We start from the raw sequence: 17692 nt of genomic DNA, 5'->3' as shown, positions 1-17692 counted from the left end.
TGGAGTAATATTTACTGTGTCAAATATAAAAATAACAAACCCTAATATTTACAACAACAATTATTAACTAAAGCAAGATTTATTTATTTTTTTAATTTATTTTTTAATTTTTTTTTAACTTGTACCCAGCTGTTTGATAAAGTGCCTAGCAGCAGTTCTGTAACTCTACCATGCCTATGAATGTAAGCTCCAAAGTCACCAACTCACCACCATCAAAATACTCCAATACCAAGAATATCCTCTCCTCTGTCGATAAAATCCATCAGAAAACAAAAATTACAATATACGGTGTAAAAAAATAAACTATTAATCTGTAAAAATTAAAAGAATGAATAATAATCAAATAATCTCAATCTCAGCTCAATGGCTTCAAAAAGGTGAATTATATTGAGATGAGTAATAATTCTAAAAATGAGAAACACCTAATACAAAAATCACAAACATTGCCATACGTCCATACCTTGAATGTACTTTGTGTACGAAGAATCGTAGCAATATTCTGCATTACTCGTTGCATGTTCAAACGGATTTGGGATATTTGAAAAGTACCATTAGAATTTCCTAGCTTGTCTAACCACTCAATAGTCTTCTCTCCAGCATTCTTAAATAATTGTTTCTGCTTCTCTACTACGAAATACAAAATTATGAGTATGCTGGCGACACTGCACTGATTTTGTAAACATTACAATTGACAAATTTGTACAGGAAGCCATCTAGCAGCGATACTGCACCAGTAAATCAAGTAGGTTAAGTTTCTAATACTTAGCACATCACAGTCAGACATCCCTATATCAAAGACGCTCAGTTTTCCTATCAGCTCAAGACTAAAGAACATTGGATACAATTCTGAATCGATTCCAATATCTTCAGCTTGTAGAAATCAACCCACACTGAACACATGCACAAAATTAGATACAGGCTAATGAACTATATATAGTGAGCTGTAATGAGATACTGAGATAGATTTTACAATGCTTGCTACCAGCTTGACTGAAGATGCATATTTGATTTTAGCTTACCATACTTTGAGTAGGTTCATTGTACAGCCTGGGCCTGCAGTGCTACCATTTTATCAGGTTTAAACTCACGCCTTATTCACTATGACTAATGTTTGTAGAGTTTCCTTCCCTTTCAACAGCAATAGAACTTCCTTTTTTAGAAAAAGGAGATTAATATAACAAATTAAATATATGTTACCTGATATAAAGAGCTGGATCACACAAGAACCATCTACAATCCTCCCTTACCATTAAAAAAAGGCGAAAATGAAAAAGATATTTTGACTGACTGTTCTGAATTACATCAAAATAAAGATAGAATGTCAAGCTTTCAAGTGGCCTGATTAACTACAAAGAGCTAAACTAAGCTAACACAATAATTTCATATTACAAATGCTTCTCTTTGCCTACTCTTTTTTATTTCTAGTATTTCTGATTCTCATTTACCTCTATTAACCGACTATCCTCCTCCTCATAATACTATTAGCATCAGTAAATTACATTACCTATAATGCCCTTCCCCTTAGGCAAATTCCAAATAGAATAGTGGGAGATTTCCTGATATAAAATTTCAAATAACTTTGGGGTAGGAGCCCATCACTAAAACTAATTGATATGACTAAGGTTAGTCAGAGTCATTAATCTAGGCAAAAGATCAAGAGTAGCAATTGAAGTCATCCAAGCTATTCCAGGTAGCTCTACTGTTTTGATATATCAGATCATATTTACTCTACTCGAACAAGAACAATTAGATGGATTTCCATATGATTTCCCTAGGTGGGCATGCTAAAGATTTGGAATCTAATGTGTCCATTATAAGAAAATTAGCCTTGTATCCCTTTTATTACAGCTTTGCTTACCCACCTCTCTCTCGCATTATAAACTTCCAAACCCTGCATCTCTAAATCTATAGTTTCCTACTTTCCACCTTCCCCGAGCCAATAAACATTATACTCTTTCTCATTCCCTCTTTTTACTCCTCCAAATCCTACACTCCTTTTCCTTCTCTTCTCTTCTCTTGATAATGTTTGTATACGCTTGGGTGCAAGGTGCATCGAAAGAGTATTTCAGCTAACCTAATCTAATTTCACATCTTTTATGCAATTTTTATATAAAAGGTTTTCCTTCTCTCTACCTCTCCCTTAAGCTAAACTAATCTAATTTCACATCTTTTAGGCAATTTTTTTTACTTACGTGACTGGCAGCATCATTGAAATCAAGTTATGGCCCAGAACTTAAGCTATGAATTGAATTTCCAGCAGCCGCAACCAAATAATTCATATTACAAAGGCTTTCCTTCTCTCTTCTGTTATTGGTAGTTCTTAGCCTTCTAGCAGCAAAAACAACTAAATAATTACAAAATGAAAACGACATTTAAAGAAAAGAAATTAAATTACAAAGTAAAAATGCTAGGATTACAATTGAATCACACAAGAAACAAAGCTAAGGACATAAGTTCTACAATGTAAAGCGATGAGATAATTCATACATTACAACAAATAATTTCTTTTTAAAAAAAAGTACTTCGTATATTTTCTGAAGTTACTTACAAATTTGAGAAAGGTCATAAATCTTAACACTTCAGCATTTTAGTAAAAACAGAAAAAAAATCCTCAAAATATATAAATAAACATATAAGCTGGCTAAACTTAAAAATAAAAAAGTACTCGTGAAATTTAACTCATGCATTGCATAAAAGAAAAAAGATAGTGCACTATCCTTATTTAATTTATTTTTTTTAACACGAATATAGTGTACTATCAAAAACAAAGAAACTACCTCAAAGATACATGAAAGGTATGGTAATACTTATGCTGCTGCCGCGCCGCCTTTGGTATTGCTCTATAACATGCCCACTTTGCAGCACGTACAATATCTTCAATCTGGAGTATCCAATCAGTAAAGCACCAAAAGATCGTCAAAAATCAGAGCTAAATAACTACCCTTAGATATCAACCAAGGAACACAAGTAATATTTTTGAAATTACAAACAAATATTCCTAAAATCTGAAAGCAATATGCATTAACACAACATGATACACAGTAAAAACAAACTGTGGTAGAGCCATTCTCTCAAGAATGGGTGCATAAGGCATTGGTACGTCGGCCCCAGCAATCCTCACAATAGGTGCATCAAGATATTCAAAGCTATCCTCAATAATAGATGTAGTGTCAAGAACATCAGAGTATGTGAACAGGTGTAGCAAATCATGCAACTCAAGGAGATCAAGAGAAACAGAAAACTCACATCAGCCTTAATAAATTCAGGTAAGCTGACACACTTGTTTCTGTAGTTCTGCTCTTATAGTCTTATTCAGCATCAGTATTATTGATTGATCTTAGAAAATTTTAAGTCGGTCAGAAAAATTTGCAATGTGGTGTTATAGTAGAGTCAAGCAGACAGCAGGCGTTTTGTCTCGGCATTTGAATAAAATTTTCTCCAACTATTTCTCATATAAATGAGCAGAAGATGTTGAGCATCCACAATTACACGGCTGGAAGTGCCTAAGTCATCAGTGATATGTGCTAACAGACTTAAAAATTCTGACTAAAACCTTGACATGCGCAATATCCCATATAACTTTATCCACTTTCATCTTGAACATATGAATTAAACCATCATTCTTAGGATATGTGCCTCTCAAATATTGGGTTTTATTGCTCACATTATATCATTCTGACTACAAGGAATTTACATCCCCTAAGGTAACTTCATAGTTCTGTAGCATATAGCTAAAATATTCTATTATTCTAATGCAGCTTTCTGTCTTGTCGTTTAAGACAAACCGAGTCTCTTGATTATATTGCTACAGAAAACCACATAATGCAAAGAAGGTGCACCAAGGAAGCTAAACCAATAATACATAATTTAAAACCAATAATACAGAATTTAAAAACCGTACGATTCCACGGAATATAGATTCAGCCCTTGATAGCCTTCAAAAGCTGAGTTTGTGGCAATTTCATATGAATGCTAGATTCTGACCTTGAATCCTTGATAATCTCCACAAGTTGATCCACTGCATTCTCACCAAGTCACCAGGGAACAATGGCAAGTTATGAGACAAGGATTAAGAAAGTAAGGATCAACGAAAAGAGGATTATGGAATGCAAGCAGCAGCAAGTATACAATTCATAATTACAGTTTTTTTTGCTAATTTAAGTTAATAAATCAGCAAATAAAATTGAACTAAAAATTGATTTGCCTAGCACTATTGATTTGGAAGACAGCAATGACAAAAACCTACAAAGATAAATAGTAAATGTAACCACAGAGGTATTGTGACCATCAATGGATCTCTCCTTGATCGCATTCTTAATCAAAGAGACCACCTCCGACATCAATTCAACAACAAATTTCTTCAGGCTAGAATTGGTTGGGAATAGTTCTTGAACTGGTTGAAATAAACTGTGATAATTTAATCACTGCAAAAATTTGGGAAATGGACTATTTCAATCATGATACCCGTGATAAATTATTCGGCATGTGTACAGTCTACAAAGATTTTCAAAATTAAATTATTTATTTCTAATTGCCAGAAATATTATAAATTCGGTACGAAAGTGTACATAAATGATAAATTGGGGTTTAAATCATTTGATGATAAAATGACTAAATGCTGTAGATTACTTGTCACTTACTCTCTATCAATTTTTTTTCATCAGATGAGTTAGCAGGTCATAATTACCACAACACAAACCAACCAAAGACATCAATAAAACTGACTCCGTATAACACTTGAAAAACTGTCACATTGTAATTTTCCCAGTGGACAATGAGGATGAATAGATGAATACTTAGGTAGCAGGAGGCATTGGAGTAGATTGTGCCACAACCAAAACTTCAGCATTCAAACAGACAATTGCATACATCAACCAAAGCTAGAGCATCCCAAAACACACAGTAATTCACAGTAACTCATTAGATAATTGTCACTCCATCCGGCTGGTTTTAGATTCGTGTTTAAACAACCTATCATTATTTACTTATATTGATATTGACATTTAACAACCACAATAATAAATGTTTTATAATAAATCTGAATTATGATATTGCAAAAGACAATAATAAATTGAAGAATAAAAAAATCAGAACAGGAAGAAAATGCTTAATTGAAAAAAGAATTCATATATTGTACCATAGTAAAGACTCCGTAAGAGATGTAAGCTTGACGCCATTGCTTCTTGACAGGATAAGGGACACAAAGCGAAAGTCAACCTCTTTGGTCCAGCCATAAGCTCCAGAAAGTTCCCCTAACAGAACGATTCAATAATTTTCCCTTTCCTTACACCCTTCAATTTAGGGCCTGAGTCAGTTATCAAGTAGTTTAAAGTCAAATTTTGTAACGCAGCGTATTTTTATTGTTTTAGATCACTAAACAACACAGATTATTGATTGTAAATTATTGTCCATGAACTGATCAGATTAATAACATTGTTCCAAAAAAAATTTTTAAAAAAAAAAATTCTAGCAATTTACCAGCAGTTATCTGTAGCTTTCTTATATACTTGAAGGCTCGTAGTTGAGGTTGGGGCATGTAAGACTTGCTGCAGAAAACATGATGCTCACGCTGAGCGATGCCACCAAGAACAGGACCTCCAAGATCACATGCTTTGCCTTGTTGAAAAATCTTCAAAAATAAGTTATCAATGGGACATCATCAAATTCAAGAATAACTGCACTGAGTAACTAGTGACAACAAGACAAGAAACAGGCAATGATGAAGAACTTTGGTATACATTTGTTTATCACTCTCACTTTAAGCAATTCTACTCCAACTGGATATGTGTCTAGACTCGATAATTAGTTTATTTTTAAAATTTCTAGATTATTCGTTTCTTTTATTGTTAACCTGTTAGCTGTTAGAGGTTTGATGGCTTGGATGGGTGAGTCTATTTCTGATGATTATTGGAGATAATGGCTTGCAATAATAACTGAGAGACAACACTTGCTTATGATAATAAAAGAATTATCTGTAAAATTTAACAGCAATTCATAAGCAGCAAGGTCTGTGATTCTTACCTGACACGAGGAGCCATGCCACTTGCTTTTCCAAATTTATATCTATGAGATCTGACAGGAATTCCATTGTTTCCGGCAGCAATGGAAGCTATGTGGCTGAATGAATATAGAGTAAGAAACAAAAACTATCAAAACTATTTTCCAAAACAAATTTAATGGGTAAGAGAGAGACACTGAATTAAACAAAAGACGCAATCTTCTTATTTCTTCTAAAGTAATATGTTAGGAAATATGAAGAAAATTTTAAAATTGCTACACGTCAACTATCAAAGAAATTAAGAGATGAGTTTTGATAGCTAACACCTTGTTTGGTTTTTAAATGTGCTTTAAAATGGAAATTAAGGAAAGAGGGAGGTCGTGGTCGATAGTTTGATTTGATTGGTTAAAATGGAAAGAGTTTCTTATTTGGCTAACTAATGATGAACTAAGAAAAAGAGAGAAATTTAGGAGTTTCACAATATTTTTTTTTCAAGTTCATACCAAAACTTACTGTTTTGGAAAGCATGAAAAGTAAGAATTTTTTACATTCATGCGAATTGCGAAGTATATTTAAGAACCAACAAGAATTCATTTCAATAAAAAAAAAAAAAAAAAAAAAAAAAAAAAAAAAAAAAAAAAAAAGAAATTGAAAACTTAAATTAGGGTTGAAAACACCTTTGTATACTGCCGCTAATATGGACAAGTGGAGAATCAAATTATGTAATTCCCATATAATCTCACATTACCAACATATGTGGCGTACAATTTTCCATAATTACGGACAATTACAAAGTTGTCAGCTCTCAAAACTTCTCTGTTATGAAAAACTGGGAATGAGCTTGTATAATACTAATGAAAAGCTTCATATCTAAATAGAACACACTTTCCACTACATTGGTTGCAACAAAGACAACTAATACCATCAATCAAGATCAGCAATTCAACTAAATAAAATGGAGAAAAAGATAAGGTGTTATACTCAAACAAACAACCAGCTCTTTCACAACTAAAAACAAATAGCATAAATCATAATCCAAAGTCCAAAACTCCAAACCTTTATAAACCAAACCAAACCAAACCAAACATATCAGCTCTTCAACATCCAAATATTCAACTTAGTAACTAACCCATTTCTCCAAACATTCACAGATCATTATAATCATTTAACAATTCAAAAACACAACAGCCATAACCCAAGAAATACAAATTAAAGCTTGCTAATAATATCATCAACCAAATTAAGATTCAAGGGTCCAAAAAGCATAAAATCAGCAAGGACATGAAATCAAATGTCAAATTAAAGAGCACAAAAAATATTTAGCCAAAAAAAAAATAAGCAAAGCAAAATTAAAAGGGGCCTTACATTAATGTCATCACCGATGAAATTGGACTCTTTATTAGCCTTACGAGCAAAAAGAAAGCCCTAAAAATTAAGGTGAATCTAATTTCCTGAAAATAACAATAATAACATTGATATTTAGTTACCCGATGAAGAAAAGAGAGGAGAAAAGGCAAAAGAGGAAGTGGTGTTGGCACCATTGATGAAGAAGAGCAAATATTGTAACCGAAATTAGCAAATTTAAAAAAGAAATTATAACTTACTTTTAATTCAAAGGAAGAATATATACCTGATTAGGGGTTCAATAATCCACCTAAGAACCCCTAATTCAAATTCATCCCAAATCCAAAAAAATTAATTAAAACAAATTAATTGAAATCGATTTTGCAAATTAATCATTTTGAGTTATAAATTATTTGAAATCGATTTTGAAATTTAAAAATTTTCACATGACAAGGTTAAATTAGTTGATTATCTCAGTTAGTACAAATATTTGTGCCCGCCACAAATTAATTAATTGCAATCTTCCAACAAAATAGTGATTTGTAAGCTCCGGAATCAAGGGACCTATGTTTGACAAAACTACAAGTCAAAATTTTCTTTCTCCGATCACAGGTTGCAGCATAATTTGCAAGTTATCATTTATTACTTCATAATGACTCTTTCATATAAAAGCAATAACCAAAAGATTATCGAAACTCTTAAGAGAATTTTGAACATCATTCTAAAGTCAAAACTAAACGGAATTGAAAACAAAAATCTCGTCTTAAGGGTGTTGATAACTAATATCTAATTCTAGTGCATAGCAAGTAGAGTAATACAACCACAAAAAAGGAAAAATTTAGACTGTCATATCTTGTTCTACAATTATATCAGAAAACAGAAAACAACAAAAGATGTAATTATAGCAATTAAGTAAAGAGCCATACTTAAAATTCCTTCCAAACTTAGATCAATGTCAATATATGCTTCAAGTTAGAGAAGCAATGCATACAAAGTATCAAATCCTTCATTAAATTTGGGCAATCATTAAGCTAAAATATTCAGAAATCAAAGTTTTATAAGTACTTAAGAGAGATTAGTAATTAATATATGTACCTCAAATTTTGCTTCAAAGAAGCGAGATGCAAGCATTGATAATATCAACAAGTTAAATTGGGCCAGCAAACACTGAATCGTTTGATAACCAACCTGCTCCATCCATTGCTTTGAAAACACATCGACAACTTAGATGCATTGTTGAAATAAAACAAGGCTCAAATACAATCCGGTCAATTGAAGAGTAAAGAAGAATTTGTTCCATAAACCACTATCAATTTACTTATTTTTAAGTATTATAACTTTAGTGTTACTACCAAAATAAAATTATGAATAAGGCTAAAAAACACGGGACAAATTATTTGAACTGCCAATTACTCCTAGCACCTAGCTGAAGTAAGAAAGTATATAATGTATAATCAAAGCCATCATGGGACAAAACTCGAATAACATATTTGCAACTCAAGCTCAAGCTCAAGTAAACATTTCAGACGTATTCCATGTATACCCAAAAAAAAAAAAAAAATAAATAAAATAAACACCATGGCAGGAGACAAGAGATTCAGTGCAAGTCAATAATATGAGACTAGACAGTAGACACTTAGACAGACAGCAAAAAAAAATCTAACCTGAACAACGATCTCTTAATAAAAAATTACAGCAGTCATGAATAATTTATGCTGATTTTGATCACGCAGACTGCAATACATTATATGCCCTTGTCCGAAAATCAAGCATGCGCACACATACAGAAAAAAGAGCCTCAGCAATATGAAAAATGAGCAAGGTACTGTTAACAGATAATGATTAGTGTAATGAAAACTATATGAAAAATCAATTGACCACATGTATAAAAGGAATCACAAGTCCAACAATTCAAAGAAACAAATGGAACACAATTTTCACAGATTATGATGAGATTACTTGATTGTACAACTATACATGTCCCTCTTATACCTTAATAATTTTCATTTACTTCTAATTAGCAGCACATAACTTTTTTACTTTCTTTTTTCACAGATTGAAATGTAACGATATTAATGAGTATCTATGAATTTCGGGCCCTATATACTGTATAACCAATACCCTAAATAACCTCTCAACAATTTGTGCCAAGTAAAGGGTACCTCTACTTAATCCTAAATCTACACGTGTATTGGATGCATATCTATGAACTTCGGCCCTTAATAAGTACTGTATAACCAATACTCCTCCATAACCCCTTTATGCTTAATTATCTTCCTACTTACACTTTACATAACATGGTCAAGGTTTTTTTAAAGTTTGACCAAATAAAAAGCACATGGGAAGATAAAAAAGAACGGAAGAATGATACGGAGGAATGATATAGCCTCAAAAGATCAAAAACCATAGTTGTAGAGAGCTTTAAATCCTAGTATATAGGGATGATTGAATATGTTACATGCCGAAACTAAGGGATTATATGGCATCAATTATTCCACCTTAGTGATTCTGTAAATCTACCTATAATCACGTAATTTCCACAAATTATACACTAAACACGAGTATATATACTCATTTACATCACAACTCATCTCCTTAAACCAATCTTTGAATACAGGTCACAAGTTGAGCAATAATGTTATGAATCATATACTAAACCTGTCATAAATATACATTCCTATGTCTATAAATGAGCCCACAATAACAACACAATAGCAGCGATAACAGCACACCAACAGGCAACAACAATAATGCATGAAATAGCACTGACATCATTGTCAATAACAACATCAACAACAATAACAATAGAGGCAACAACTAAATTATTACAAAATCAATTATAATCTATCTTTATGAAAGAAATGGATAAGAAAGGAAGAGTGTGACATCTCATTTTGGCAAATAAAATAAGCAACAAGGAGTGGGAGCACGTGTAGTGAGGAGTAGTAGCAGTGTGGCTGTGATGTTACAGCTCTTTTCTTTACCAATTACTCAAATTTCTTCTAAAATTTACACAAATCAAGTTAGTGGAGCACCAAATTCATGTTGATTAGGGTTTTGAATGCATTTAAATCAACAAATTGAAGATGAGTTCAATTTCATTTTTGTCGAAGTTAGAGTCATGGGCCTTGGGTGGATTGGAGAAGAAAGGGAAACAACAGTTTAATGGGTGATTTTGTTAAATAATCGGTCTCTTTCCCTCCTCTATTTATTACTTGGTTTCTATACAAGGCTTAACATAACCATGATAAAATGGACAATTTAAGAAAAAAGTAACAATAGATCAATTAAAGAATATAATGTCAAAAAAGACTTAACTCTACACACAAAAGTAAAACAAGAAAACGAAAAATCTGCTTACATCGCTCAACTACCATGGGTAGGGAACGAGCTAAAACATGGCTCAAATATAGAGACACAAGATATATTATCATAATCTTTAATGTAACCAATTTTGTCCAACAAGTCAATCGCATAATTATATGCATAAATGGTAGTCGAGTTGACAAGAAGGAAGATAACGGGAGCATCACGAAGGCAAGTGACTGGCACCACACTATGACCGACATCAAAACCTTTAGCTAGGTATTTCTGAGCATTTGTCTTGATGAAAGGCAATATACTTAACTCCAAGGTATTGGTAATCACAAGCTTGCGAATCCATACCCAGCTTGCTGATGTTGCACCACGTCTTTGAATTTCTTCCCCAGCTTTCCAAATGCAGAGAGTACCAATATCATAATAGGATAGATGGAGTGTCTTGTCACATATCCATAATTTTTTGCTCAAATGTTTCCTATTCAAAAGCTTTGGCAAGGAAAATGTATGATATGTTATCTTGTGATTAGTTTTAGGTCCAAAGATCGCAAATCTTACACCATGGTTTCTATTTGTCAATAAATATATATATATGTTGGATTCCATAAGGATGACAGCATAGTTATCCGTAAGCAACTTATGAGCAGCATTGAAGTTATACCCTTCCAACCCAAATCCAACCCACGTACCATCTTCTGAATAGTATACCTCATACTTGCGGTACTCAAGGCTAAATCTCACAACAAGAAAACGACAAACACGATTCTTAGATCGAAGTTTAATAATGGCACCCGCCCGGCTACAATCGGTTTTTGAACCATATCGCGTCACAATAGGTGACTTGGGCACAGTGTAAACTTGGTTAGTGGCGACATTGTGCACCTCATAAGTACCATCATATAATCCCAAGAGTAGTAAGCCGCGGTAGAAAGTGAAGAAAGTACCCTGCCGGTTAGGATTCAAGGGGTTAATCTTGAATAAAGGTCCCAAATTGAATGATAAGTTAGTCAATAACCCCTTATCATACCCACTATTAATAGCATCCACATATCCATCAATGGCACAACTTTTTGGTATGTTGATAAACTTCTTAGTTTTAAAACAAAAATAACCCACCAAATCTTGTGTATTAGGGGCAAACCTTAAAAACAAACCACAATCAGGAACTTCAAATTTCTTCCTAAGATTAAAGACAATATACCTCCATTTCTTGCACACTACAGTACATATGGCAAGAGGCTTGATTGGCAGTCTAGATAGAATCTCAAGAGGTACATGTATGCGCTTACGACGCCTCCTATCAGTCCTATGCTTACCATGTTTGTTTTCCATCTTCACCTATCTACCACAATTAACAATCAATCAAAATTTACTCTTTACCAAATAACAATTAAAAAATCACATCCAACTGCTTTGATTCAAACTACAGCAGTATTAATTTGATGATTACTTTTTCGTTAGGCTCATCCCTAATTTCATAGTTCAATCTCAACAGTAAAGGGTTGTGCAATACATTAGCAACCAAATTTAATTAAATCATCTCGAAAAATCATAACAGTATAATTTTAGGGATATGAGAGTCAATTATCAAATTAGGCTAATAAATTTCTTTTCTAGCAATGTAATCGCAAGTTATGAACTTTCATAATCTTAGAAATTAGAACCAATAGTTGAGATTTCCGAACCCTAAAACACTCAGAAACTGCTTCAATGTGCGATGGGAAGTGCGATTCAATGGAGAGCTGAGTGACAGGCAGGGGCAAATAAATACGTAGTAAATGGGCTAGGTCTTAAACGTGGGTATTTGATGGGGCAAACCGGTCTAAATATGTAGTAGTTTTTTTTTTATTATTATTAAAAGTAAATGGGCTAGGTCCCGTATCATGAACGGTTATTTCGTAATCTATTATTAATGTAATGTTATATTTAATTAATGCTATATTTTTTACTATATTTAATTAATTGATTAAAAAATATAAAGGGTTTCAAAATATCGTTGACAAATTTGATGTAGTTCATAAAATGGAACATGAAATATCACATTCTTGTATAAAGAATAAAAAAGAGAGAATACTTTGTAAGTTTGTATGAGTTTTGGCAGAAATTTTTTGCACCATGATTAAATATGTCACTAATTTTTATATCTATATATATTAAAAAAAAAAAAAAGGGTTAAAGTGGGAGGGGAGTAGAAATTTAGTGTCTAAATTTTAAGTACTCTTAAAATTATAAACAATTCACAATTTTGTAAAATTATGCGAGTTTTTCAATGAAAATATGAAAATTACCCATGTTAACACAATCTATCTAATCTCATATATATATAAAGGGAGTTTTTCCCGAGTTTTTAGAGAGCCACGTAGGATTATATTTTCTTAATGCGCCATATATAGTTGTAAATTTAAGTTGTAGCCAATTAAATAAGAGAGTATTATTTACAATTAAATAATTCAAATGTAACGTAAGCAAAATTGACGAATGAGATTTTAAAGTTTAAATTAATTAAATACAAAATATCTTTTGAGATTAGGAATCTAATATTTTAAAACTAATTCATTTTTATGTGATTAAAATTGTTATTTTTTTTTTTTGAGGAAAATTATTTTTTTTTTCTTCAAAAAAATATAATATTCAATCACATAAAAATGAAAAATATTTTTTTTTTAAAAAAAAATACTAACAAACCGTGCATCGCACGGGATTTATCTAGTTTAGAATATTCCAAAGATATAAAAGTATTTATTTTTTTTTAAAAAAAATAGGCTTAAAATACAATTCAACATAATAGCACAATCTTTGCTTACTTAATATAATTAATTGTCCATTCTACAGAAAATTATAAGTTGTTGTTACAATAAAAATTTTAGCTCGAAAATTCATTATTTTTTGGTCCGAAATAGTAGTTTGGGCATGATTTTCAACCCAAAGTTGAGTTCGACCCGTGATCACCTTTAACGTTGAACAATATAATGTTTTTATGTTCGAAAAACTAATATCAAAATATTACAACTCTTGCCACATACGTCATATATTAGAATATCAATAATAAATCTTATTTTCAATTATTAACATTCTTGTCTATCTTAATTATCATAATTTAGGAAGTAGACTTATGTTTACTATGCATAAACTTCTAATGTAAGGGATGACAAAGATTTTTAAAAAAATTAAATAAATAAATAAATTATATTGTAAATTTCTCCTCTATACATATATGATCCATAAGAAATTAGTTTATGTAGATAGATTTATTGGTTAGAGTTATATACAGTATAATTTAATAAAATCAAGAAAATATTCATTTTATGTAGTTCAAAAAAAAACATTTTTTAAAAATAAATAGAGCAGTAGCTCATCTAATGATCTACCTATAATTGAAGTACTTTATGTTTTTTATTAATCTCCCAAATTTTGTATTATACGCTTTGTAGGGATTCCTAAAAGAAAATTTATATCAGAAATTTCATAAGTTATTTTTCGGCAAATTCATATTTATCACCGTGAGAGATGAAATATGTTACTCACGGGGCAAAAGCGGGGGCAAAAGCGTCTTTTTACTTGTTTAATTGGACATGTCATGTGTATGACTCATTTGGTTGACTGACTGTGCTAACAGTCTCCCAATCTACCTCAACGAATTGGAAACCCTTGGAGTGAGAAAATCTCAAACATTGAGGGAGTGCTTTTGAAATCGTGAAGTTGTTTGAAGATTGGAGCTCAAAATCTCAAACATTGAGGGAGTGCTTTTGAAATCGTGAAGTTGTTCGAAGATTGGAGCTCAAAATCTCAAACATTGAGGGAGTGCTTTTGAAATCGTGAAGTTGTTCGAAGATTGGAGCTCCCTAGCTGGTAAGTATATTATAGAGCCTTAATTTTTGTCACCTGGTTGAATTTCAATATGTTGGTGATGTTTGATTTTCAATTCGAACTTGTTAGATTTTCAATTCGAACTTGTTTGATTTTCAATTCGAACTTGTTTGATTTTCAATTCGAACTTGTTAGAATTATTCCAGTTTTCGTAGTTGAAGTTGAATTTCAGGTCACGTTTGATGCGTACTTTAATTTCTTAGCTTAGCATTGTTTGAGTTGAGTTCCTGAAATGAGGTTAGCATTGCATTAAAATGTATTTATTGCAATTAATCGCCTTTGTGTCTGTTTTGGAAATTGAAATTTTATACTTTTGTGCTAATTAGGTTTGTTTGTTATGTGCAATTGAATTCCTACCTGAGAAACTAGTGCTGCATCAAATGGACCATATTTGTATATGCAGTGTAGATTGTAGGAAATTAGTAATTTGTTTGAATATTGTCAATATGCAGATTGTAGGCCTTGTAGCAATTAATTAGGATAATTTCTTCGGTGGTTGGAGGCTGACTATTGGAAAGGATGGTAAGTGTCATCGTTATCTAACGCTCTAGTTGAACCTTACATTGATAACTTGAAATGTGTGAGTTTGTGTAGTTGTGATATGGGGATTTTGTTTATTTTGAACAGGGCGATATCAATGTATTAAATCATACTAAGAGGAAAGTCTTAAGCAAGGAAGTCTTTATGGTATGTTAAGCTTTTAAGTTTGTTTGAAATGTAATATTCAGTCAAATGTAATAATGCATTTCTTGGTGGTCTGTAGGATGATACTTTAAGCATTGGTGGTATAGTGAAAGCAAAGGGTGAAGTTATAAAGCAACAATGTAATATTTTCTGTCGGGTATGTGATTAACTCGACTGTATTAATAACGAATAAGAGAACCACATTTGTTAATGTCCTAAAAGTAACTAGTGTTCTGTAATGTGATTGCAGCCACCAAACATGAACTGTCGAGTTGAGACTTTTTCTAGGATATGCAATACATTTGATGAGAGGAGGACACGATGGGTAAATGAAATGGGCTTAGGTGTGCTGTTGAAAGTCCTAACTGACATTCATTTGCCCCGACAAATGGGTTATTGGCTAATGAGTCGTATTGATCCGTTGAATAAGTTGCTAGTTGCTCCGGATGGAAAGCAATTTAGGTTATCGGCTAATCAGGTACACTGGGTTCTAGGTATCCCAAATGGTGGGTTAACTGTTCCCACTGGGAAATCCATGTCAGGTGATCTGCAAAAGAAGGTGAATGAAATCCAGTAAAAATATGGCCAATCTTCAAAGACCAGATCGCGCAAGGATGGAGGGCGTGTGTTATACTTCTGTTGGAATACCTGTGAATTCCAGGTTGATGGAAAGGTTGGAGGGTGAATGGGATGTAGATGAGGAAGAGGAGTTTAAGACTATTTTTCTGTTGATATCATTGGAGATGGTTTTATGTCCTACGCAGTCTCTTAGGCTGGCTTGTGATTTATTTCCCGCCCTTACGTGTGCTATGAATGCTGCCTCGTACAATTGGTGTGAGCTTGTTCTGAATAAGTTGATGGAAAGCGTTGCTAGTTTTGCGCGTCGTTTTTATTCGACTGGAGTAGCAGGAGGATGTGGTGGCTGTACCATTTTTGCTGTGGTAGGTTTGTGTGCATCTCTATATTACTATATTCCTTTACATTGTACCGCCTTATGCCCTTATTACAAAGTTCTTGCATTTGTTGCTTGTAGGTATTCTATTTGGATAAGCTGGATAGGTTTCCCGTTCAGTGGGGTGAATTCCCTAGGATTAAGGTTTGGAACCTAAATCAGATTAGCTTAGCCACTAAAGAAGATCGTATTGCTTGCGGTGGTGACTATGGTGTGATGGGGGTTAGTAATACTATCAATTTTGTTGCATTGTCTGTTGCCAATCATATGAATGAGTGTTTATCGGTAGATTAACCTCGTGTTGCTTCTTTGTTTTTCATTTTATAGACGATGGATGTAGCTTACGGTGAGAACCACCCAAAGGAAGCACGAGACACCGATGGACCTTGCAGGGTAAATTAATATTTTCATACTCCTCAACGTGGCTGTAAAGCGAAGAAGAGGAGGGGTGCACCACCAAACTCCTTTCCACATCAAAGTGAAAGCTCGAACCCTTTGTATCATGGAAGCACGCTATTTATTTCCGATCAATTGGTTTCTGTACCCCCTGCGGCTACAAGTCAAGAGTTTTATGAATTTCTCCCAATGGTGGCAACATTAAGATGATGGCTGTGTTGTTGATCAGCCCAAATAACTTGTATTCTATGCACTGTTTTTACTTTTATTTTAGCTTGTAAATCCTGATTGTTTAATTATCTGTTAGAACTAACTAATAATAGGGAATAGCTAATAATCATATTGAGTATTTGGATGCATAAACCTGAACATCAGTAATTGGGCTGATTGATGTGAGTGATTGGGCTGGACTGCGTAATAGAATAGGTGTATGCTTTATAATACATTTGGCCCCCGATAGTCTTATAAGTGTTTGGCCCAACATGTACATAAGCATTATTAGTTTTAACTGGTTAACATACTCACACTCAAACCATACTAACATCTTAATTAGCTTAGCATGATTAAACTAATTGCTTTAAAAAGATAATCTAGTTACAAATGGTCAAGATACGATTTAATTGTTCATAAAATCAACATATATGACCCCATATCATTAGAGCTGTTCATAGACGGGTCAACCCGCTAAACCCGTCCAATCCGGCCCCTTTATATCAAAGAGTAATAGGTTAATGATTTTTAAGTTAGTTGAATATGTAGTATATTTTATAAAATAAATACAAAGAGACTATATTGGACTCTAACCTATTATTAGCTACAACTGCGTTTTTCAATTTCATATACTTGTATGAAATAAGTTCAGTCTTTCCTTTTTTTTTCACAAACATATGTCACAAGTAAATATGTTTTTGTCTAGTATCATTAGTGTTCAAGAAATTTTTAAATCACTAAATCGAAATAATATTAACATATGTAAATGATATAAAAAAAAATAACAATTAGTGTTAGATATATGGGAAACTAAGATTGTAGGCCCGTGAGCCCTTGGGCAAGCCCGACCCGTGAATAGATGGGGCTTGGACATTTTATGAAGTCCGCATAATAGGGCTCGGGTTAGTTAAAATTAGCTCTAC

General features: G+C 32.8%; 2 protein-coding genes and 2 long non-coding RNA genes across 5 annotated transcripts; 2 read left to right on the top strand and 2 right to left on the bottom strand.

Moving 5' to 3' along the window:
* LOC110686912 lies at positions 1–5199 on the bottom strand. 2 transcript variants are annotated; one of them, XR_002504360.1, is made up of 5 exons: positions 5138–5199; positions 3902–4018; positions 2778–2881; positions 461–627; positions 1–246 (listed from the first exon to the last, which is right to left on the bottom strand). It is a non-coding gene; the product is annotated as an uncharacterized LOC110686912 (long non-coding RNA). The 2 variants fall into 2 exon arrangements; XR_002504365.1 differs by having other exon boundaries at positions 461–624.
* A 3464-nt stretch (positions 5200–8663) lies between these two features.
* LOC110686903 lies at positions 8664–11931 on the bottom strand. The gene is made up of 2 exons (XM_021863517.1): positions 11862–11931; positions 8664–11605 (listed from the first exon to the last, which is right to left on the bottom strand). Exons 1-2 carry the CDS (start codon positions 11886–11888, stop codon positions 10709–10711), a joined length of 924 nt encoding a protein of 307 aa, XP_021719209.1. The 5' UTR covers positions 11889–11931; the 3' UTR covers positions 8664–10708.
* Positions 11932–14298: 2367 nt separating this feature from the next.
* Positions 14299–15362, top strand: LOC110686835. The gene is made up of 4 exons (XR_002504311.1): positions 14299–14509; positions 14980–15049; positions 15155–15214; positions 15291–15362. It is a non-coding gene; the product is annotated as an uncharacterized LOC110686835 (long non-coding RNA).
* An 83-nt stretch (positions 15363–15445) lies between these two features.
* Positions 15446–16979, top strand: LOC110686824. Its single transcript, XM_021863417.1, has 3 exons — positions 15446–16152; positions 16245–16385; positions 16491–16979. The coding sequence occupies exons 1-3, from the start codon at positions 15775–15777 to the stop codon at positions 16563–16565; spliced, it is 594 nt and encodes a 197-aa protein (XP_021719109.1). The 5' UTR covers positions 15446–15774; the 3' UTR covers positions 16566–16979.
* The last annotated feature ends 713 nt before the right edge of the window (positions 16980–17692 follow it).

The sequence above is a fragment of the Chenopodium quinoa genome, unplaced genomic scaffold (assembly GCF_001683475.1).
Source record: "Chenopodium quinoa cultivar QQ74 unplaced genomic scaffold, ASM168347v1, whole genome shotgun sequence".
NCBI lineage: Eukaryota > Viridiplantae > Streptophyta > Magnoliopsida > Caryophyllales > Amaranthaceae > Chenopodium > Chenopodium quinoa.
The sequence above is the reverse complement of the archived record's forward strand: the minus strand, read 5'-3'. Positions and strand labels throughout refer to the sequence as shown.